This window comes from Tiliqua scincoides, chromosome 1, assembly GCF_035046505.1.
Source record: "Tiliqua scincoides isolate rTilSci1 chromosome 1, rTilSci1.hap2, whole genome shotgun sequence".
Lineage (NCBI taxonomy): Eukaryota > Metazoa > Chordata > Lepidosauria > Squamata > Scincidae > Tiliqua > Tiliqua scincoides.
In genome coordinates this window covers 100,337,035-100,361,983 of record NC_089821.1, presented here as the reverse complement: position 1 = coordinate 100,361,983, position 24,949 = coordinate 100,337,035, and the positions used below count along the sequence as shown (strand labels likewise).

The window sequence follows — 24,949 nt, the reverse complement described above, 5'->3', positions numbered from 1 at the left end:
TGTGGGTTCTAGACCTGCCTCCTCCACTTATTTTGGTCCCTGCCATGGGTGTTCCTGGCCAGACATGCAAAGGTGAGTGCCTTGCAGGGCAAGTCCATGTGCACCTCCTGCCTGCCCTCCCATCTGTGGCTTTATGCAGTCAGACATCTGCATCCTGCTTTGTCCAAACGCTGCTGAGAATGCTCCTGTGATTTGTTTCAGTCCCTTCTGCGGCATAAGGGTTCCGTATCTTACCTGTGCTGATTTTTATTGAATTATTTCCTGTTATTTTCTTTTATAGTCACAATCAGCGAGAGAGAGAGAGAGAGAGAGAGAGAGAGAGAGAGAGAGACCTATATTTATAAATTCTACTTGTGATCATGAACTGTATATCCCTGATGTCAGGCAGCATTGTCAAAGAGAAGCCTGCCTGCTTACACCAATGTTGCAATGCATTCTGGACTACTGTTTAATCAATGATTTCAGCAATGGACAATGTTCCCTCTGAGACCCAGGTTAGACATTCAAGGCTCCTGACCTCTGCTGCAAGTCATATATCCAGAGGAGGAATACAAGGCTATAAAACACCACTATGTGGATGAAAGACAGTGGTGCCATCCAGACCAGACTTACCAGAGATATTGATTATTTTAAGGTTTTGGGAAAGTGAGCAAACAATAAGCATCATTTACACAGAGGACTGAATTCCCAAATAATTAATCAATCAATCAATCAATCAATCCCAATTCCAGAAATTCATTTGGTTAGGATTCTCCAGTTTGCCATGCTCCAACGGCCACTAATGCATTCTCCCCATTTTCGGTGCCGCTGCAGTTGCGCGGCCCAGGAGCTCAGGATTGGGCTGTTACTCAATTTAATACATATATGACCATTGAAATATAAAAAGGAAATGGTCCAGAAAAAAACAGTTCTGGATCAGTGATTAAAAACTTGATTTTACCTGGCCTTTACCACAGCAAAATAGAAAGCAAAGTGAAAACAGAGAACCATATAGGATTTTTACAGAACAAGATGTGCAACCATAATGTATCAGCATCTAGCTATAAGTATGGAAACAATATGTTTATTTTTGGATGTGTCTCTCAATCAGGGCAGTTCTATTCATCTGCTTGGAACGCTACAAAAAACAGAACATGCACTGTTATGTCTGAAGTACAAAAATGTCTAGCAAGCCTCACCACCATGTAACACAGGTTTGTAAGTCCCATAGCTCAAAAAACACTGAAAGGCAAAGGAAGACAAAAGAGGAGTCTGTTCCCTCATTTTCCTCTATGATCTCCCAACTCACTGTTAACTCAAATGAGCTTAATGGCACAACTCTGCCAAAACAGAAAATGGGTGGGGGAAATAAGGAGGGGTAATGGCTCCTTCTCTGGACACAATAGAGCTTCCATCAGTCCACAAAGGGCAGCACAAGTTCTCACACTGCTTAATGTGAAAGTGCCTCACTCAACATCTCCTTCAATGAAGAAGGGGATAAGCCAAAGCATCCCAAAGAAGTAACACCACTTCACACAATATTACCCCTCTCTTCCAGGAATCACTGCTTAGCACAAAAGCATTAGATTTTCTCCCTCATACCTTCCATTACACAGAAAACTGAGAAGAGGGAGAACAATGATCCATTCACTTCACACGGAGTTTCCAGGAAGGGATGAGGCCAGGGCTGACCCACCTAAAACCAACTGAAGTAGTAATCTCCAAGAGCAGATTAGTGGGGAGAGGAACACCAATTTTGTTTTTCTATTTGTCTCCACTGCTCTTCCTTCCACTCCCTGGATTGGAAAAGGAGGAGGGGGACAGAGAAGACGAAGAAATGTGGAGAGAAGGTGAATGCTGAGCTAGAACAATGGAGAATGGGAGGAGTAGATTCTGGCACATTACCAAGTGGGAGGCAGCATTCGGTTTGGCACCTCAGTTGTCAGGAAGCCTTGGGCTGGCCCTGGATGAAGCCGCACAGCCCTTATTCCTGCTCATGCACCATGAGACTGGGACTATCATCCTTCACTGCATGTCACAGTGTGCTGCTACCTACTTCAAACCTTTGTTTCACTATCTGATTAAGATGGGAACCCTGGGTAGCATGGTTAGCATTGGTGCAGCTGTAACACTAAACCATGGTTAAATCTGACAAGGGAAAGGAAGGAATTCCCAGCTGAGAGAAGGAAGAGCACAAATCCACTGCTTGATTGCTCGTGGTTAAGAGATCAGAAAAATTGTCTCCACCAGACCTGACATTTTTAGTGCAATCTGCCAATCCCGCCCCCTCCCTCCCCATTCCCTCCCCTACCACACCTCCTCCCTGCCCTCTGCCCATCCTACCCCCACCTCCCTGGCCCTGGAATGCCTCCTCCCCACCTCCCCCCACGCCCCAACTCACCTATCTGCCGCCTGCCAGTCACCCGGCTCTGTCCCAGCACGGGCTCACACTGGGCCAGCTCCAGTGTTCAGCCAGCACAAGCCCTCGTAAACATGCTTTATGGCATGTTTGCAAAGGTGCGAGCTGGTGGTAAGCCGACGCACCAAGTTCAGGACTGGGCTCTTATTCAGCTGCTAAATGGTGTACATCTAAGCTTCCACCTCAATAGGACAATCAATATGTTTTCGTTAAGGAAATTCATACATGCAACATCAAGGCTGGAATTTTGATAACTTGAAAATTAATTTCACCAAGTGAGCCTCACAAGGGACCTTGTGTACGTGGCATTGATTGTGAAATTAAAACAATGGTATCCAAAGTAGTAAGATTATGCGCCAGAAATAATAAGTTCTCACCTTCCAAGTCTTCCTTTTCGAAGTGTGTTTTGAGAATGGAGCGCGTTCCACCCCTGTCCACCACTGCCTCTTCATCATTTCTCTATAAAATAAAGGTAGTTTTAGGTATCAGATCTTTCACTGCTTCACCAACTTGAACAATGTAAGGCAAAACCATTTCTACAAGGCTGATGTCAAGAAGAACACTTTCTTTTTCAGAAGAAAAAATGTGAAGAATTGTAACTAATCCTACTTCTTTGTATAACATTTCTGTTAACTGCCTAATTATTTTGCTGGCATAAGCCTGAGGCAGGGGGTGTATCAGGATAGGAAAACGAGAAAAAAGCTGCTGCCACCATCCCCAAACCTTCCTCAAACCACCCATGAACTGTCTCCTCTGCCACATTACCTGCTCCAGCACTGTGAATCAGAGGCCCTAAAGTGTACAACATTGGCATGCCTTTTACAATGCCACAGCAGAACTTACAGTGGCAAACTGGGAGTTCTGCTGCCATGAGTGCCCTATAGGATTGGGCCATTTGGCAGGGACACTGGAGAAGAAGGGAGAGGAGGAAGTAAGTCACACCCCATCCCTTTTCACTCACTCCCCAAGAAAGATGTAGGAGATGAGGTTGGGGCAGTGTGTGGGGCTGGCAGGGTGTGGTGTGTCCCCTGCAGGTTCAGTGCTTTCCTATCACTCAAAGCAGGTGCTTCAGTCCACCTCATGGCTGGGCTGCCCTTTTGATTCAACACACGAGTAATATCAGAAATAACTAATATTGTTATGCAGGAATAGGTATTGTGCTTGAACCCTCTATTAGTGAGTGGTTGATCTGCTCTACTATCATAGATATTGTCACAGAACAAAAGGGTGGATGCCTGTTTTCTACAATAGCACTTTAAGATTTAGATGGCCAAGGGCATGATTTTTGTGGAAAAACTGGAGATACGCTCTATCTCCATGCCTCTGATCTGATCTTTGGGGCTGTTATACAACAGTAAAAGAAAGGCCTTCAGTCAAAGTAGCACATAGTCTGGGTCAGTTGAGGGGATTCACATAGGTATCTTATTTCACATAATGACTGAGCACATTGTTGTGTATTTGACCATATGCATTCCCATCTGAGGACAATGGTAGAAGGAGATGTTAAAGGACTTCTCTACAGAGAAAGCCTTTGATGAAGAAAGGCACAGACACAGAAGGGAATGGATTTTTCACCCTTATACTAAATATATCTCAATGCAAAAATCTGGGAATGTATCCATGATATGTATTTTCCTTGGAAATTTATACTTACAATACTGTAGACAACTTGTGAGGAAAATACAAACATGGAAATAACTCTCCCAGTGCCCAAGTCATATAGTGACCATTAAATATTTATTATATTTTAGCCCACTTTTTAAACTATGATTGTCTCCAGAAATCAGCTGTCATCCATCAAAAATTAAGTGCCAGTGACAGGCACTGTAAACAAATAAAAATGAGACATAGACCATGCCTTCAAGCTTACAAAGTAAAGAGACAAGGAGGACACATGCATATTGGAAGGGGAGTGGTGGGGGGGGGGGAGTAGAGAAGAAAGATTCCCTTTGACAATGGCAAAAGTGGTAAGTTGCAGCAATAATATTTCTAGCCCTTTTTGAGTGTGCAAAGGTAGTTCTCACAACAGCCTCTGTAAGTTAAGTGTCATTCCCACATTGCAGTTGGGGAGTGACCTGCCCAAGGCCCCCTAGGGAGTTCACGCCAAAGCAAGATGTGAACCAAAAAAGTCCTAACTGGCAGCTTGGTCTTACTACTCCATCCCAGCTTGTAAAGAGACATTTTTATCTAGTAAGGCCATACAGATTTTCACAAAATGCTGTTGGGCACTCCGAACAAGTATTTAATAAGTTACCCCTAAGAATCATATGTATAGAATAAATAATTGCCCCTTTTTTTCTATCATAAAATCTCAATCTTTCCATTCACAGTAATGTACTGTTTTTCAAAACATTAACAAAGGAAAAATTCACCCGACATCTATTTCACTGTTTATTTGATGCTTCTAGCCCAATCGCCATCTCTATTCTATTATCAGGTAACGAATGGTAACCGAAAACATCTGGTTACATATCTGCTTCCAAGGCATTTGTTCTATACACTTTGGTAAACATTCACCTTGGCATTTACAAGAACAGACTATACAATAGCAAAACAAAAAGGACCATGCTATTTGAACTTAAGAAGACTTAAGAACATATATGTTTTCAAAGATGATTATACGAAATGAATGCAGGGTTGTTGAGACAACGAAACCTCTGATGGATGTGCTGCTCAGCTCCTTTCATTGACGGGTCCTTGAGGTGACACAGTCACCCAAAATTCATTTGCTGAGCCTCGTTTATCTACTCTTTTGAAGTCAGCCACTGTTATCCTCGCTTCCTCAATACTGTATTATCATACGTTTGAATGTATTATTGCAGTAAACACAAGGCAGCGGAGGAAAGTGTTGTGAATGTTATCTACGCAAAATAAACCGTTCACTCTTCAAACAGTAGTCAAGGATTTCTGTTTCCAAAAGACAACTGAAACCCACATTCTCCAAAATATTTATTTTACACTTCTTTTTGAATTAGAATCCAACAGTGACAGCTTTCTGCATTAAGGTTAATGGATGAATGTGCTCCTTTTGGTCAGCCCTCTACCACACAGGACAGGCTGTGCAACAAAGTAGAAAGCAATTAGTTTTCATTCCAGATTTATATCTTCCCCAGGGCTGCCCTCCCTCCTTCCCTTTCTCATTTGCTCTCAACAGCAAAAGCTAAGGCGGAACACTTGGTATGACTCAGTAGAGAAATACCCTCATCTGCAAGGATGCTAAAATTTGTACTAATCAACTTTAGCTTTGCAAACCTGATGGGCCAGTGGACTCTGACTCAGCATACATTTAATTCAGTAGCCTCAGGATTCATTTGCAACATGTAAAGAGAGATACCACTCTTGTTATATCTAACATGGCAAACCAGTGTTCTAAATTTGATGGCATTGAATGCATCAAGGAAAGAAAGAAACTAGGTTACACCGGCGCAAAGCAATCTTTCAATGAATGATGCTTATGACATTTTGTTTGTGTTGAGCTTTACTATAGAGTATGCATGGGTTTAATTCCAGTGAATATCTTGGGCACTGCATGAATTGAGGCATGTTAAATGCATTATCAATTAAACAGATCAATCTGTTTCAGTCAATTGTATCATGCATGAAGCTGTCACTGGTTCTCTTTCCTAAGACATGGAGGGTTATTTTTCAAACCATCCATGGATTCAGTTATACTCAGGAGATATGTTATTTTATTCTATGTTTATATTCCATTCTTTTACAATATTTTTTCATATTTCCTTGCTTCTGGGAATATATAATAGCCAGAATGCAGATCGTAACTTATTAAGGGCCCAATCCTAAACATCCTCAGCACTGGTGCTGAGCTCCAGCACTAGCGCTGGGTGTCGCAAACATGCCGTAAGGCACATCTGTGGAACCCGGAGAACAGAGGCCATTGGTGCTAGACCAGCACCAGCCAGCGCTGAGTCTCAGCGCCACATGGAGGGCTTGCCAGCTCTCTAGCAGCACAGGCCAGTGGTGAGTAGTTTCAGGGCCAGGGAGAGGCAGGGAGTGGGTGAAACAGAGAAGGTGAGGAACCAGCCCGGGTGGGGGGTGGGACCAGTGCAGCCTTGCTCTGCCACATCCTATCCTCCATGTCAGGCTGAAAAGCCCGACACAGAGTCTCTTAAGCTTACACTGGCAAAATATCCGGTGCAGACTTGAAGCCCCATAGCTTGGGGATTTCCCTGGGGGAAGGGAACAAAAGTCCCCTTCTCCAGAGGAGACCTCCAGTGGCATCAGCAATGCCTGCGGAGCCGCCGGCTTTAGGACTGGGCTGTGAAACAGCAGCAGAATGAAGCCCAAAAATTTTGATATATGATCCCGGGTTCCAATATAAAATAGTTCCAATATAAAATAATGATGCCCCAGCCTGTGTGCTCTGACCTTTGCCCCCTTAAGGGGCGGGGGCAGCCAGGAGGCAGCCAGGAGCGGGAGGAGGCAGCGGCACAATCCCCAGGATTGTGTTGCTCAGGGGGGCTGCAGGGGCTTGGGTCCACTTACCCAAGCCTCCTGCAGCCTCCCGGGGGTGCGGGAAGCCCTGCGCGACCTTCTGCAGCTTTAAAAGCGAAAGTGAAGCGATCGCGCACTGCCTCCGCTAAAGCGGAAGTGGAGCACCATTGCTCCACCTTCACCTCTGAAGCTGTGGGGAGCCCTGCAGAAGGTCACGCCGGGCTCCCTGCACCCCTGGGTCGCTGCAGGAGGCTTGGGTAATTGGACGCAAGCTGCTGCAGCCCCCCTGAATGGCGCGATCCTGGGGATCGCGCCACTGCCTTCCCCCGCCCCCGCTACCTCCCTCCGCCCCTGCAAGAATTTAGAGCAGCTCAAACTCTCCCCAAGAGTTTGAAAACCACTGCCATAGAGAGTTGGGCCATCACAGATGTTTCTTCCTAGAGCATTGAATTCAAATGTTTCTTCTATTCATTTCAGCCCTGGTTGTTTTGTATTCCGTTTTTTGGAAGACAGATATAATCCCATGATCTTCATTACCCATGCTGTGCAGAAAAATCTGCATGCTGAGATATTTGGGTTTGTTGAGATTCAACTTAACTGTGGGTCTAGAGTTCTAATAAAGTTTTCACTCATATGCCTCAGCTTTTTCTTAAAACTCATTCCAATTCAATTTGGTTTCCATGGTTACTGGGCTTTGCTATCTATCGGCCACTTGACTGTACTCAGTAACTACTTCTTCTGTCAAGAATTTTGGTGCCAATAAGCAGATATCCTTGGAGGAGGATATGGGCAGGACTGAAACCACAGTAAAGACCTTCTGAAAGACCCCCTGAAAGACAACTATCAGCTGTCAAACACTATCAACCACCACTCCTCCCAAACCTCCAAAATTGATGACTGAGGTGCACACTGTCATTTTGCAGCCAGAGCAATATATGTGTATAGGTTCTCAGGCAGCTAGTTATAGGAGTTAGACCACAGGAAACTAAGCAGCTGACATATGTTAGAGAGGGAATTGGGCTCAGAGGACTCAATTTTCAACTGGTGTTTGCAATTTGTAATGCTATAGAAACCTAATGGAGCACTGGAGTCTGCTGCAGAGATGAAGACAAAGCCAACAGAGCAGCACAGGTTGGACCCCTTCCAACACTGTGATTCTACTACTTGAACCTTACAGAAATCAATATGCCCTGATTGTCTGAATTATCTTAATAATGTCCTCATGCTCTTAACAGAAACTATGGATAGTTATATCGTCTTTCTGGCTGCTAATTTATGCTGAATTTAAATATTCACATTGCACTTTCTCCTTATTTTTCAGACTTTATAAAGCAATATGAATATCCTCTCTAAGTCTCACTTGTATTTTTAAGAATAAAAAGTATACAATACAGATTGACAGAAAATCAACAGTGAAAACAAAAGGATTTTTAGAGCACAATCCAAAGATCGCGCTGGATCAGCATAAGTCCCTTACGCTGACCCAGGAGTCTCGCAAACGTGCCATAAGGCACGTCTTGCCTCCATTTGGGTCGGGGAGGCTGGCGCAAGGATATGCACCGGGACACTGCTGCAGGGTTTTGGGGAGGGCTGGGGGGCAGGAGGAGAACATTCCAGAGCAGGGGGAGTGAGCAGTGGGTGGTCTGGTAGGTAGGCCTAAGAAGGAGGTGGGATCAGCCTCCAGCACTTAGGCTGGATCCTAACCCCCCTCCCAAGCAGCTCAGCCTAACACCAGGCGGCTTTGATCTGCACCAGCAATCTAGCTGGCGCAGAGTAGCCCCACTGTGGTGGCTGGAGCAGTGCTCCGGGTAAGGGGAAAGTTATCCCCTTGCCCTGAGTTCCACCACAGTCACCTCCAACACTCCTCTGGGTACAGCGCAAGCCAGCCAGTTGACCTGTTCCAACACGGGTTAGGACTGAGCTGTTAATGTTTCTGCATCACTGTCAACAATTTGGGAACCATTATCTAGTTACAGCAACAGAGAATTAAATCCATAAATGGATCGTGCATTTAGTGTTACTTCTTTTTTCACCTAATATACAAGTATAACATATATCACCTCATGATAACATAAAAAGAATGCTACGATAAAAGCAAGCTATTCAGATAGACAAGTTGGCTAAAACTATTGATATAGCTGTCTCAAGGGGAGGAATGCACAGGTAATTAATTAATAGCAACTTATCCAATGACTCTTTGTTGCTTTTGCTGCAAGTGATTAGCATGCCTACCCTTTCAGAAGTGGCTTGAAAAAGGTTATCCTTTGGGTATAACTTTCTAATAATAATAGTAACCAACTCATTATACAACTACAACAATTTTCAGCTAATGGTGACATGAGTAGCCCCTCAAATTATGGCCGCGCCCAATGGCAAGATTTAATGCACATCTAATATGCCATATGATCTGAGTTAATTGTTAGTCACATGAAACAGTTCTCAAGACAGCGTTGATATTATGGTACGGTTATGCATGTAAGTGCTTTGTGGAGCCAGACTAAAGGATGAGAATATCATAAATTTCCAATGTACACACCTATGATGTTTTAATTTTAAACTTACATGATGGCAAATGACACTAATCAGAGGCATCACTAGAGGGTGTGCAGGGTGTGTGGACTGCACCTAGTGACACACTTGGTGGGGGTGACACCACTACTGGCCAAAATGGTGAAAATCTTCGTATTTTCGAATACCATAATGTAATAATATTGGGTGTATGGGCTAATTTCAATGCGTAATTTACTACATAATGCAGTGAAACAAACCATGTTGAAATGTATGTATTCTATCAAACGTTATGAATAAATAACCAGAAAAAGAAAACACAACTGCCTTATGTAACAAAAAGTGGATTTCTTTAACTCAAAACTGATCAATCAGACTGATTGTTCTGAGAGCTAACAACAACAACAACAACAACAACAACTCGGTATTTATATACTGCCTTTCTGGTCATCGGATTACTCTCAATTTATTCAAGGCGGTTTACATAAGAAGGCATTTCTAAATCCCTCAAGGGGATTTTTACAATCATAAACGGTTCTCTCTTTCAAGAACCACACAACATTTCAGATGGATCTTCCAGGTCTGATCTCACTTTTGGCCTCCAGTGCCTCCCACGCAGGCTGACAGCAGCTCCCACATGGAGGGCAGCCAAGACGCTTCTTCACTCAGAGCAGATGGAATAACGCGGCTCAGCTTGTCAGCTGCTTCAAGGTCTCGCCGTTCAGGGAGCTACCGGTGTTCTCGAACTGGCGACCTTCTGATGTTACCTTCAGGCTAATGGAGGCTCTACCCTCTAGACCAGACCTCCTGCCCAATGAGGTGTTATTATGACACAGCAGGGAATGAGGTGTTATTATGACACAGCAGGGAACCAATAAGGTGGTAGTAAAGTCAGTTCTCATTTCCATGAATCAGAGCTAATACTAGAACATTATTCAGTTGGGTGAGTGTCATCAAGTTGAGCACTGGTTTTTGGTTGGTTATTGATTTGTTGTGTGACCTGTACTGTTATATATTTAAATAGAGGTAACGAAGGTTACACCAACCCTAGTGATGCCACTGCATTTAGGTTGTGTGTATGATATTGTAATTTATTCTGTACTGTCTGGTATGGGAGGAGGTCCATCATGGGGGTGATGCAACCAGCTCTTGCACCAAGTGATGCAAACCCCAGTGATGCCTCTGGCACTAATTTGGCCAGAATGGCCATATTTCTCTTGCAATGCTGGTGAAATGTCAGATTCTTTCCTAGCACAGAATTGTCTCAGGATCAGACAACTCAATGGAATCTGAAACCTTGTTCATGGTAATGTGACCAACTTAGTCCCATCCATGCTTGTGATACACTGACAAAGCTCCACCTTATCACCTCCCCCTCCATGATCAACATTTGTCTGCAGCAACAAACCCTGAGCATTGGAATGGTTCCTCCTGGATGCTGATCACTGGGATGGTGGAGGGCAGGACTTTATCAACATGTCACCAGAGAGGGTTAAGCCAGGTGAACAACCAGGAAACCCTGCCACGTACAGGAATGCGTACAGGCTGACTTCTGAATAGGATTTGAAAGATCATATTCCAAGGCTGCTCTTAATGGAAAAAAACCATATCAATTGAGGTTAAAGTACCAAAACAACTTTTTCAGGAATATTTCTTGAGCTTTTAGAGGAAAGACTCTCAAGCAAATGGTCTGAAGATCAAAGTTGACAACCATTTCTGTGAAGATTTAAATTGGCTGTTGACTACCTTAAAGTATGTATCATGCAAAGGAAACAGATTTTGTAAGTTGCAAAATTGTTTGTTATATTCCTGAACTAGAAACACATTTGAAGTATTGTTTGGAAAGTCAAATTCCAAGTCTTTGGGTGAAGGACCAGAAGACTCTTACATTTGCAAATTGAATGATAAGCTGATTGCATCACGATGAATTCTCCATAACATTTCTGGAGAAACAATTTCATTAAATTACCAAATGCATGACATTACTGGAGAGTGAATCCTTGAACTTCCAAAAGGAAAAAAAGAAATATGCTGAAGTCATGTGGATAGATATTCAACTATTGTTAAAACCTGTGGTTTAAGCTTTACTATTTAACCCATTTTTGTCCAGTTCACAGGTGTACACATTTTAGCCCTGTTGCATATATGCAGCATTCAGTAGAAATGGCTTAAGATCAGTAAGACTTCAGGTGCTTACCATTTTCCCATGTGCTCTAAAAAGCATGCATTCCTGGAAATTACTCGGGTTCCTGGGTGCCACTTTAATCTCCATGAAATTGACAGTAAAGACTTTGTTCAATCACGGACGTTACATTAGCTCCCAAACTTTCCTTTGGTCTTTCCAACCAACTTATAGTTGGAGAGGGGAGTGCCCAGGCAGAAATTCAACAGATGATGCTTCCCCAATTACTTGCTAGAGATACACCTGATGAATGTAATTATTAATATTGATAATAAGAATGTAATATTAATATTGATTAAATTTTTAATCATTATGTTCTTGTTGTTGTTACCCACCCTGGGCATCTTAAAATTAAGGGGAAAGTGTGCTATAAATGTTTTATACTAAATAAAAACTATTTTCCAGGTCCTGGTAACCTTCCTTTTCAAGTCTGGACAATAAGTTTCATCTCAGGCCGCTGATTCCAACTGAGACTGAACAGGAAGACCTGCCTATTGCTTCTTCCTAACCAACAATAGCAATCTTCAGCTGCCCATCCTTCCAGTGCTATCACTGGCTAAGAAAAAGCCACTATTTATACCGACATTTCCCATTATCTGAATTAAAGAATTGGTAAAAATTGTTACAAAGGTTAACAAGCTCTGCAGCCTCTCAGATGACCTAATACCAGTCATTCTTGCATTCTATCCTTCTCCAGAACACTGATTTCTACTGCTTGCTAGGAAGTGGTGGGGGAGGGAGTCTCGCAGCGTTTTATTGCCACCGAAGCAGAAGACATAAGGGTTTTCAACAAAGCTCAGTACAGAGAACTAAAAATGGTTATTGCACTAAGATGTTCAGTGCACTTGGAAGATATGCAATATGTTATCCAATTAAATAGATCTGAATTAACATGCAGACTTCTCTGCATAATGGCCTGCAATCAGAGTCCCACGCAGGCACTGAGGACCCAATCCTATCCAACTTTGCTACATGGGTGCTGCCGTAATGCAGCACCCATTTATTCCCATGGTAAGGGAACACATGCTCCCTTACCTTGAGGAGGCCTCTGTGACTGCCCCTACATCACAAGATGCAGTGCATGCCCCATTGGCATAGCTGCATCAGCACTGGAAAACTGGATAGGATTGGGTCCTGATATATTTAAGGAGTTTCTGCACTTATAGACTTATGTATCCGTTCAAACCAGGGGTTCAGTGTTCGGTCCTCCCAGCAATAAGAAGCAGAAGGGCTGTAAGTCAGAGGTAGAGCACATTATTCGAAAGCAAGAGGGTTCCGTTTCACTCCCTGGCATCTCTAAGTAGGCTAGAAAAGGATTCATCTGAAATTCTGAAAAAAAAGGATTGCATGCCCATGTTGACACCTACTAAGCTGGGTAGACCAATGGTATGCCTCAGTATAAGCTAGTTGCCCATGTAAGAAGAAATTCATATAGTGCACACACAAATCCATGTGTGCGTGCATGAACACAAAAAGAATACTACAACCCAGATTGCTTGTGTGATTCAAATTCTGAAGATCTGTTCTGCTTAGGGAGAAATTTGACCAGCCACAATCTGTATATGGGCTTTCCCAAAAGATTTGATTTCATATTATGCTGTAGGAAACCATGGCTATTTCATTTAGCTCTGTGTCCATTATAATGACCAATATGCATATATTTATATTGCTTTGATTTCTGGAGGGGAAGGGCTCTTGGCAATACTTTCTCTGATTTTTGCATGCACAAGTTCATATACTAGAAGGGGGGGAATCTCAGTGTTGGTAGAACTAGCTAAGGTTTAAAAATAAACTGGTATGACTCATGCACTCCAGGCTATCTTAATTTCAAATTAAAGTGCTCTGACTGCACAGGAGAATGCAACTTGGTGTAGCTTTTGCTAGCTCAGAAATAGTGATTTGCTTCTGTATTCACAACTATAGAATATACAGGCATTCCCTTACTTTTCATGATCATCTGTATACCACTGTTACGGTGTCAACTGCTCATCACAACACCCTTAGGAAAAGAATCCATACCATTCCTTTTCCTAATGAGGAACTGAGGATGAGAGCTGGACTACTCTCTTACTTATGAGCTTGGATTTGAAACCCATCATCCCAAAGGCAAAACCCAGCCGTAATTGTATTTGTTCACATTTGTGAGCACAGGGAATCATTGGGTAATTTACCACAAAGAATTATAATATAGATTTCACTGTTTGCATGTATTCTTTTTACACACAAGACGACGTGCCAACTATCTTTATACAGTATATTAAAAAAAAAGGAATGTCCTGACAGACTCATCAATACCCAGCCCAAGCCCCTGGACCTAGAAACATGAAATTCGGGGAGTATATTCCTTCCATGATGTAAGGACCCACTAAGCAGGAATTTTTAGTAATGTTTTAGAATCCTAAGGGGGTAAAAAGGAGTAAAATATGTTTTCACGGATTCTCAATATCTTTTAGGTCTGATGAGATATCAGTTTGGTTTTTGCTTGCAAAGGATACCCATACAAATGTTTAAAAAATAATTCTGGATTTTGCCCTAATCGACCCCTAAAGGGGCGAAACTAAATTCGGGGGTGAATTATAGAACCCTTCCTATTTCTTAGGCCTGGCTGGCTTTTTCCTCTGTGCTATTGCCTGAGAGAGGCCTGTAGTCTACATGGCAACCAAGGTCAAGCTGACCCTTTTAACTTAACCCTTTTTAAGTTGGTATGGCAAGGTACTGTTTATTAACAGTAAAATAACAAAAATAACAGTTATTTTAGTGTTTACTCTGAAAAGTTAAATGAAGTGTATTTCTGGCTCGATGCAAAGTTTGGCTACCCCAAGATTTCGACAAGCCTTTCTCCTGAGAACTTGTGCTATCGCCAGCCCTTGCTATGCTTCTCCTTGCGTTCCAGTGAGTATGTGTGAGGGAGCAGCACTGGTTCAAGAGTGTGTGGGGTAGTCTAGCTTCCCTCACAGGAGGCATTACTTTGCTCATTTCTGTGTTCCAGTGAGAGGACACTCAGGGACCAGCATTGGCTCAATAGATGTGGGGTGCAGTTTAACCTTCCCCACAGGAGGCATTGCTCTGCTTCCCCCTGTGTTCCAGTGAGAGGAGAATTAGGGAAGGGCACTGGCAACCATGCCTTTCTGACTCCAAGAACAACAAGGCTGCCATCATTAATGACACTCTGCTTAAGTCGTTTGAAGGGGCAGAAATGGAGAACAGCTCTGTGGACTAGGTGGTGCAAACTGATGATGCGGTCCAATACCCCATGGAGTTCCTCAACAACCTCAAGCCTCCTGGCTTTCCAGCCCACAAATTTCAACTCAAAGTGGGGGCTCCAGTAATGTTGCTTTGCAACCTCAACCCACCCAAACTCTATAATGGCGCCAAGCTGTGAGGGAAGGCCCTCTACAGGAACATCATTGATGCCACAGTGTTCACTGGCTTTGCTTGGGGGGAGTTGGTGTTCATACCACTCATACCATCAGAGTTCAACGCAGTTCCTCCTCAAGGTCTGCTTTGCTATGACCGTCAACAAGCCCGAGGGGCAGTCACTGAAGGTGACAGGGATTGACTTTGAGGGAGAACTGCTTCTCACATGAGCATGTGGCCTGCTCCAGAGTGAGCTCACCCAGCAGCCTGGTGATCCTAGCACCTCTGGGAGAACCATCAATGTGGTCTACAAAGAAGTCCTTAAGTAAGAGACCAAAGGTCATAGGTAATTTTCACAATATTTTTTTCACTACAATCTACTCTTTGTTATTTCTTCATCAAATGTTATATTTCAGATTTCACTTCATCATTTTTCTGCATCAACATGCTTCATTTTATTCAAACTATGTATACTTTTTTTTCCTCAATTTGTTTTCATTAACTTTTGGGAAGCACAGGTACTATATGCTATTATAGCACAAAACCAATTCAAGATACAAAAATAACAATTTATTAAACAAAAAATTTGGTGGAACCATGGTTTTTAATAATTACAGGGTGTTGCCCAACATAGGGTAGTTGTGCTAAATTTCAATTGTTCATTGCAAACAAAGGAAAGTTTATTGGAGTCAAAATGGACTTATAGTAGTTAAACAATGTAGTGAAGTATGGGCATCATGATAGTCAACTATATATCTAAGAGCCAGGATGGTGTAGTGGTTCTGGTGTTCTGGACTTAGACCAAGAAAATCCAAGTGCAAATCCCCGCTCAGCCACAAAGCTTCCTGGGTGACCTTGGGCTATCTCAAAGCCTCACCTACCGCACAGGATTGTTGTGAGGACAAAAGGAGGGAAAAACCCTGTAAACCACCCTGCACTTCTAGGAGGAAGGGCAGTATAAAAATATGAAAAATAAATGAAAATAAAATAAATAAGCCGCCACCACCACTATGACTAACCTAGCCTCATACCTTTTTGGAATCTCATTTATCACTCCTAGTTTGATTTTGGTCTAACCTGTCTTATTTTGGAAAGGTACACGTATTACGAGAATTAAAATGCATTTCACCAGATCAGATTCAGAGATTCTTGCAACGATATAGCACTTTTGCTAATTGATTAAGGCCTGCTGTGTATCTGACTTCTGTTTTGAAATAGGAGTTATTTCTATGTGGTAATCTCAATCCCATGGGCAACAAGCACATAGGTAGTTTGTGCTGCTGCATCTAAATGTGGCAAGACTGGGGATGTTTTCCTGTTGCATTTATTTTTAGGTACTACAGACACATGTGTGCTTGTTAACTGTGATGAACTGTGCATGGGTACTGTGCACAGGAATCTTATTACCGCATCAGGTCATTGGGCCACCTAAACTCAGTATTATCTGGCACGTTTCAGAAAACTTTTCTAGTCCTGCTGGAGATGCCAAGAATTGAACTTGGAGTCTTCTTCATGCAAAGCATGTGTTCTACTCTAGTGGTATGCATCCTCTTATAATTCATACAAGTCCATAACCAGCACAAGCACTATGTCCAGATGAAATGCAGCTTCCAAGTATTGGGGGCAATGACTGAGATCCACAGAAGCTGTATGGCCCAATCATAAAGGTGCCTAGTGCTGCTTCATCCGCCTGCAGGATACAGTGGTGCAGCTGCATCACTGTGCAGGGAGCTAGTAAGGACTGGGCTGTTAGTGAAGGCTTGGCCCATAAATCTACATTTTCAAATGCTGAAAAATATATACTAGCTACATGGCTCTATACACCCATGTGGCAATATTCATCTTAATTATAGATACATTAACAACCTCACAGCATAAACCTCCCCAAAGAAAGAATGCCCATCAATTCCTGTTCTCCAGTGACAGGACCACTGCACCCTGAACAACAGTGTCCCTGCCAATTTTCCCAGTCAGCGTCCCAGTCAATCTCACCAATATCTGTCCGTTCTTTTTGCATCCTGGATATTTGTGTTCCAATATATGTATGTTTATATGAGACATGCTTTTTTATTTTTAAAATGGAGAAGTAGAGTTCAGGTTAAAACTGGGCTAAGAGGCTTAAGATATATAACAAGGGGTTTGTTGCCAACATATAGTTGCATGCAAATGACCAGGATGCAAAAAGAACCCAAATGTGAATGCTCAGGAATGCCAATGACTGGGACACATATGACTAAAACAATTGTCCTGGACACAAATACCCTAGTATCTTGTTCTCCCTCTAGTCTAGTCTATATATAAAATAACAAATCATCATGTCTTGTCAAGCTGCATTAGAATGGTAAGTACTAACAGCTTTCCACATTGCCTTACTGAATCTGGCATTGTGCCATTTTAAAAAAATCCCACCAATACGAGTGACTATAGCCTTTTATTGTAGCTGTATTCATCACATAGAGGCCGAGCCATACTGGATACATCCTCAGCCTATGGATAACCCTGGTTTGCCAAGTACAGGACTCAATGCAGGAGAAGAAATTATTGTATAATGGCTGAGTGGCTGCATTTAAAAGGGTCTCTTAGTCAGAGCTTTGGGAAAAATTCTATCCAGGAGCTCTATTCAGAGTAGACACTGCAGAGCAGAGCAAAAAAGTCCAAATACGCATGAAGTAACCTCAGGAAATATTGCCAACCTTTTCAAGTCATTCAACTGTGGCTATGAGAATCAAGACAGAAGCTGATCAGAAGAACAGCAGCAGAACAACTTAGCCCCCATAAAACAAGGAAGAGCCCTTACAATTACACAAAGGTCTTTTTTAAATGCCTTTTATTCCTGCCTTGGAGTTTTATGCCTTGTGATACATTATCCTCTGACTCTCTGAGGTTTTGTTTTACTACTGATTCTGCTCACAATGATAAATAGATATGTTTTACACAGCATAAAGGTGTGTTGTTCTCTCTCTCAGCTTATGTTTCTGATGCCCAAAATGTGACTTGTGACTGTGATTTTCTGAGCTTCAAATGAGAATGCCTGCACATTTTCTAAACAGGGTTCACCCAGCTGACCCCCAGGCAACAACAGGGCACACAAGAATTACTTCTCCATTAGTAAATTGGGTTTCTTAAATAATGCAGGCATTCTGGGTCCAAGAAGAGGGCAAGAGTTGTTTCTGCATGCAGGGTTGGGACACTGAGGGACCAATCCTATCTAAATTTCCAATGCAGCTGCAATGCTGCCCTGAGGTAAAGGCACACTTATTCCCTTACCTTGAGGAGGCCCCTGTGACTGCCCCCCACCACAGGATGCAGCATGCACCCACTGGCATAGAAGCATCTATGCTGGAAAGGTGGGTCCTGAGATACATAAGAAAAATCATAGGTGCTCTGAAGTATCTGGCTGGCCTTTGTGAGATACATGAAGTTGAACTTTTAATATTTTCAAGGCTTGGGGAACCCTGTGGAGGTGTCTGCGGGGCTCCCCGCACCTCCTGGAGGCTGGTGCTGGCTACAGTAAGCCAGAACCTCCCCCTTCCGCCGGCAACAGTGCAATCTTGGGGATCATGTTGCTGCAATCCCACCACCCCTGCACAGACTTAAGTGGTTCCCTTCTCCTAAGGAGGACTTTGGGAACTACTGCCCAAGCATAAGGATCATTTGACACAGTCCAGAGGCATAGTGAGTAGAAAGCTTGACCTGTACACAATGACCTCTACACAACTTCCAGAGCAATAGCCATGTTGGTGTGCTGCAGCAGAAGCAACAAAGTCTTGAATCTAACTAAAGATTTCAGGAGTGAGCTCTAGTCTTCAGTTATGCTACAATATATGTTAGTCTTTCAGGTGCCATCAGACGCTTTATTGTGTTAGCTGTGCACAAGGTTGATTCTTAAAACAGGGAAGAGTTGGGGATCAAGTTACATCTTCTGTTCAAGAAATCCACTCCATAATCCTTGTACTAGTAAAGGATGAGGGCTGTGGTTACTCAAAGTGTGGAGGGGGGAGGTGAGGGATACACTCTGCATGTTGCTCAAAGGTATACTTTTAATAATAATAATAATAACTTTATTTTTACCCCGCCTTTCTCCCCGAAGGGACTCAAGGCGGCTTACAACAGATTAAAAAAACATAATTTAAAACAAATAAAAACATATTAATACATGTCATAAAAACAGCAGTCAGATAAAAAATAGGTAAAAAGTGCATAGAGCAGCAGCAAATCATAAAAGAATCAGGCCTGTAAAAAATATTAAAAGATGGTAAAAAGATGTTAAAAAGGCCGAGAACTCAGAGGGCTTGTTTAAACAGAAGGGTCTTCAGGCCTCGCCGAAAGGTCTCAAGAGAGGGAGCCATTCTTAAGTCAAGGGGAAGGGAGTTCCATAGCATTGGTGCCACTACTGAAAAGGCCCTATTTCTTGCCGCCACCCCACGTACCTCCCTAGACGGCGGCACTTGTAAAAAGGCCTTCTCTGAAAACCTAAGAAAATGAGCCGGATTGTATGGGAGTAGGCGATCTCTAAGATACCCTGGCCCAGAGCAGTATCGGGGCTTTTAATCATTACTTTTAATCATTACCTGATATGCGCCAGGGTCAAATCCTGGTCTAAAAGCACCACCAATTAGATTGGGATTACACTACAATCAAATGCGTATTTACTCAGAAGTACATAGCAGTGGTTGAATAGGCCTGACACCTAGGAAAGCATGTGCACAATTGCAGCGTCAGTGACCACAAGCAAAAGGCTAGCCGTGACTAAACCAGAAGGCATAATAATGGAAGGGAAGCCCCAGGCAAAACCTGGTTTGCGAGACACTGCCTTAAACAGACCAACATGGCATGGAGCCATCTTACTAAGATTTGTTCTCCCCAGAAGCGCAGAAATAATTTCTGCAGGGCAGGTGGGAAAACATTTATGGCTCAAAGAGCTGCCACAAACTTCATTAATGCTTAAGAATATTCACACATGGTTTGCCATTACTGTAGAATATCTACAGGAAGACATGGTGAGTTCCCCTTTGAATAGCATCCTTCAGTTACTGATTACTGGAGCCATCTTGTTGTTTAGAATGAAACATTAACACATAACTAGAGAAGGCTAAAGACCTTGTGAGTGCAAATCAATATTTGAAATTCATCTTTCCTGCCTCTGCCATCTATTATTCCAGCCTACCAAGCTGTTTGCCAGACCTTTCTTTCTGCCAAAAGCACAATGACATTCATAACTTTAGGCCCTACATGAATTCTTCCCATCATCTTACACTCCTCTTCTCTCTGTTTTTTCCCCCCTCAGAACTCCTTTTACCCATTATTCCTTCAAGACTTTGCTAACAGTTCAATTTCCCTTTTCCTTCAGCATGTGCTCCCAGCTCCCATTCAGCTTCCTAAACCTAAGCCTCCCTATTTGATCAATATTCTTTGTAAAAGAACTTCGTATTCTTTTCCCTCTTGTTCACTCCTGCTCCTATATTTCATGTTCCTAGTTATAGCAAGAAAGATATACAAACTAACTTTTTTTCTTAACCCTTTCAAACTAACCATTTCCTTCACAAAAATTGTACAGCTTTTCAACATTCTACTTCATTCTGGTCATTTGGAAAGTTCACACACTTTCCATTACATCACAACAGCTCTACCATTGGCTAGCAGGAGGCTAAAAGTAAGGCAGGCAACATGGAATGGAGAACAATTCTCCAAGTCAAAAAGATCTGGAATATTTAAATCTGGTTTTCAATTCTTTCACATTTGAACTGGCACAAAGGGTAATGATTCTTTATCATAACAGACAATACTGACACTGACAGTTGTATTTTCAAATTGCTTCACAGAAATCTCATGCTTTTATAGCTTTCTTTAACTGCTTCTAAAAATGTTCAACAAATTCCAAAACTAACCACATATTTTGTTATACAGTTTTTGTGTTCTATGAAAGATCAACAGAGTACTTCACTTGTGTGAGATGCAAAGCTAAGACATGAAAACACTAAAAAAAAAGCAAAAGTCAATTCTATATGCAGATCATTTTAAAGTCCAGCTAATCCCATCCAGGTCATTTTCTTTCTCCTTCTCATTCTCATTCTCCCCTGGTCAGTTTTGATTATTTCAACCCCATTCTCAAATGATGCCAAACAGACAAACCATTACAGTTTATTGTTACTTCCTAATAGGTCCTAAAGATTCAACTACGAGTGTCTTTCCTGAGATTTCCAAAGCTGTTGTGTGATGACAGTACTCTGGCACTAACATCCAGTCCAACACCTCATGACATAATGTATGAGTTCCCAAGGATAGGCATGACATTTCCCCTTATTTCCCCCAATTGTGATCTTGTCCATGAAGTTCTTCATAAAAGTTCCTTGCACCAAGAACTTCAACAGTGGGCTCCATACCCATACAATGTCATCACTGCACAGTCAAGCACAGACTTGGCCTATAGAGAGAACTGGAGGCACAAACTGTAAAGACATAACGTTAAAGCATGAGCAATCTCTTCTTCCCTTCCCTCCACACATTCCCCCCCCCCCCCACAAACATAGAAAGGCAAACTAAGTTCAAACCAGGTTACAGGCAATCCATAACATGTTGTTAAATCTGAAGTTGGTAAACAATAGGCATACTGAGCATTGAATTATCCAAAAAATGGTTTGTATGGTCAGAAACATTACAGCTGAAGGAGCTCTAGATTTGCAACGAATATTCTTCAATTTTGATTATCAGGCCAAAAATAAGAGATTGTAATGAAACCATTGTGGAAAGAACTTTGCACAAGCATGTTCTATCTCTGCTCTTCAGTCAGTCAGACTCAGAGAAGCTACTATGGGTACAAATTTCCTTTTGCCCACATTTAAGTAACATGTTGATTTTGTTTCTTGGTATCTAAAGGAGAGTTTCACAGGAAATGTTTTATGGGGCCCAATCCTAATATGGGCCAGCACAGGCACAGGGCAGAGCTCAGTAAGAGCTCCAGACAGTGGTGAGGGTCTTGGGGCAGGGGGAGGTGTTTCAGGGGAGGGGAGGGCAGGGGGAGGAACTAAAGTGGGAGAGGGGTGAGATTGGTGGGGCCCTGCTCTACCAGATCCTATCCTCCGTATTGGGCTACAAAGCCTGGCACAGAGATTTTTGAGACTGCACTGGCAAAATAGCCAGGACCTCCACCAGCCCCAGTGGTGCAGCTGAATGACATTTTAGTGCCACTGCACCCAGTGGAGCCACTGAGGATAGGATTGGGCTAACTATCAGCCAGGCAATCCCAGCCAAACAGTAATAAAGTGGTGAATGGATTGGTGTTGCTACACTTCAAAGCCAATGATATGATGTTTGATGATGTCACTGTAGGCAAATAAGGTCATCTGATATAGACAGAGAGGGAGAGAACAAAATAAGACAATGCAAGTGAATAAATGTTCACAAGCACTTCAAAATTGCTGAAAGTGGGTGAATTTTTCAACATTTCTGAAAACGTTCCCCAACATCAGTGAACAGTTTCAGCTTAATTCTACTCAAGTCTAAGAATAAGATGACTGGTCCTTATGAGTAAATCAAGACCAGCCTGAAAAATCACCAGAAAACCTGAACTCTCAGGAATTCCAGTAAGCTGCCAAGAAACAGAATGTACTCCTTGTAGCTAATGCATTAAAATTCTCCCCAAATATCAATTCTAAGAGATTAAGCAAGGTTTGTAGCAACTGAAAAAGTAACATTAAAACCATTGCAAAACTAATCAAGCTTAAGAATGTGTTCATCTCCCCTACTGTTAGTCAAAACATAAGCTGGATAAGTACGCTAGGAAACAAATCAATTATAGTTACCAGCAACAAGTCAGATATTGTTTTAATATATGTTTTTAATTAAAAATGATTGAAATTGCCACTTTAATGAACCAGATTCCTAGGTGAGCCATAGCTTTAGACTAGCTCTGCTGGGGTCTTCAATGTGCATTTCTAATAGAAAATAAGCCCCTAGAGAAACAAATGAATATATGTCCAAAATTTAGTTCAGGAAATAACCCAGCCACTTCTTTTACGACATGGTCCCACTTCTCAGATATACGTGGCCTTTCAAAATCCTTGAACCTTTAGTTTCAAGGGTAATAAAATATCCATCTTCTGGACCAAATGGAACACTGATTGTGGTTGAGATGCTGCATGTATAAAGGTGAGGTTACTCTCCACATTAGGTTCAGTCTTTAAATAGTGGTAATAGGTTACCATGGAAATGACCAACAAACAGGTTAGAATGAGAGAAGCTGCCAGACAAAACAATGGTCAAAAGAAATTCACATTTCTGTTTACTTTGAGATATAATCTCCTTACATCAAACGCATGATGCACAAACAACAGCCCTTTCCATGGGCTGTTCAGTGCCATTTGCAATGAACATGGTTAAGCTGATTACAGGGTTTGCAATTTCTTTCCCCCACCCCCCACCCCAGTGCACAAAAATAGGCTGCAACTGACACTGTTCTGGTTGAAAGGTTATGTAAAATGCAGACTCCACGGCCTTCCATTTCAGAAACTTGCTTCAATTCCACAGGCAGTGAGGGCAATGGGGTCGGCAAAGGTTCAGGGTAAAAGAGTAGTTAATGTGACAGTAAAAACTAGTTTTGAGTCAGCAACATGCTAAATATTTTAAAACCTTCACCAATCTCACTCATAAGGCTGTTTGCATAGCATTCATCACTAGCTTTAATAAATACTATGACAGATGGCAAAATGCCAAATCTTTACATTTGAGTAGAGCAAGGCAGCACACACACACACACACACACACACACACACACACAAAATCTTCATCTACAATTGTAAATTAAGAGAAAGGTCTGTCTTCTGTGTGATAACATATCCCTGTTATTTAGCATGATAGACTGTTGTCAGCAATGTGCCCTTCTGCGTGAAATGGATGGCATGCAACATGCTTTCATGGAAGTGATGTGCAGTACAAATTAACAGGATACTGTGTCAAATGAACTTGTGACAGTACACCATGCCATGACTTCCGTCCCGGTGAATCCATGTTTCTGATATTCTGTAACATGTTACTGGCACACACATGGTTTATCAGACATAAACACAACAGCCTGCACCTCAAAACACTTGCTCTCATGAATAAAATAGGCTTTTCACATGCTGTTAGTGCATGTACATATGCACGATGCACACAAACACGTACACACACAATTTTCATTCATTCTTCTTGCATTTGAGACAAGCAGTCCTGCTTGTCTCAAATTCAGCAACAGACATCCACTAACTTGTTCCCATTTTCAGTGAATCAAGAATGACAACCACAAGGCAGTGTTGTAAAGACTAACATAAATAGTATATGCATTAGAATTTATCAATCTATTAATATTATATTAATAGAAATATAAATCAATACCTGCTGACTTAGAGACTGGAAAGGCTCGCCGCTTCCAAGCTGCATGACCTTTCTATTTCCAGAAAGCCCCACAGCTTGTGTACCCTGCCTGATAACAATGCATCACTCAGCCATCTATCTCTCAGGCATCTTCTGGGCTGGCAAGGAAAACATCAGGTCTCTTCATCAGTAAGTGATGAGCGGACTTTGCTCACGATCTCAAATATTGCCCCCCCTGTGCAGTCATATAGTCATCTAGTAGCAAAAGAGGCTGGCAGAGCTACCTCAGTGAAGCTGCTAATGCTATCTGAAAACACTCAGCTTACTGCTTAAAGCAATTCTGCAGCATCCAAACAGAGCAAGCCACATCCTTCAGTTCCTCGCTTGCGTTACTATAAACCCTTGGGTTGCCATTGCAGATGATGGTGATGGGTTTTTTTTTGGTTTAATCTCTAAACAATGAAAAGTGAAAATAGCCATTATGCAGCACAGAATGCATTGGAGAGAGAGAGAGAGAGAGAGAGAGAAACGGCAGGCAAAATGACATATCCAGGCTATCAAATCTTGCTTGCATGAATACTTAACATGCAATGCTGCCATTCTGTACGAAGACCTCACAATGTGATGTCAAAGACAATTACCAGGAAGAAATCACATGCAATTCAAAAGCAGGAAGATTATTTCAGTGTCTCCAAAACCCT

At 42.3% G+C, this 24,949-nt stretch overlaps 1 protein-coding gene across 3 annotated transcripts in view; it reads right to left on the bottom strand.

Moving 5' to 3' along the window:
• Nucleotides 1-24,341, bottom strand: part of SLC4A10 (solute carrier family 4 member 10) — a 139,836-nt gene extending 115,495 nt beyond the window's left edge. For 2 of the 3 annotated variants that reach the window (XM_066634347.1, XM_066634363.1), the window contains exons 1-2: nucleotides 24,270-24,341; nucleotides 2,776-2,857 (exon numbers count right to left, since the gene is read on the bottom strand). In XM_066634347.1, coding sequence (XP_066490444.1) covers nucleotides 2,776-2,857; nucleotides 24,270-24,314 — 127 coding nt within the window. In that variant the 5' untranslated portion in view covers nucleotides 24,315-24,341. Of the gene's footprint in view, nucleotides 1-2,775; nucleotides 2,858-24,269 lie in introns of those variants that run through there. The other variant, XM_066634356.1, reaches the window with a different exon arrangement.
• Between the last annotated feature and the right edge of the window lie 608 nt (nucleotides 24,342-24,949).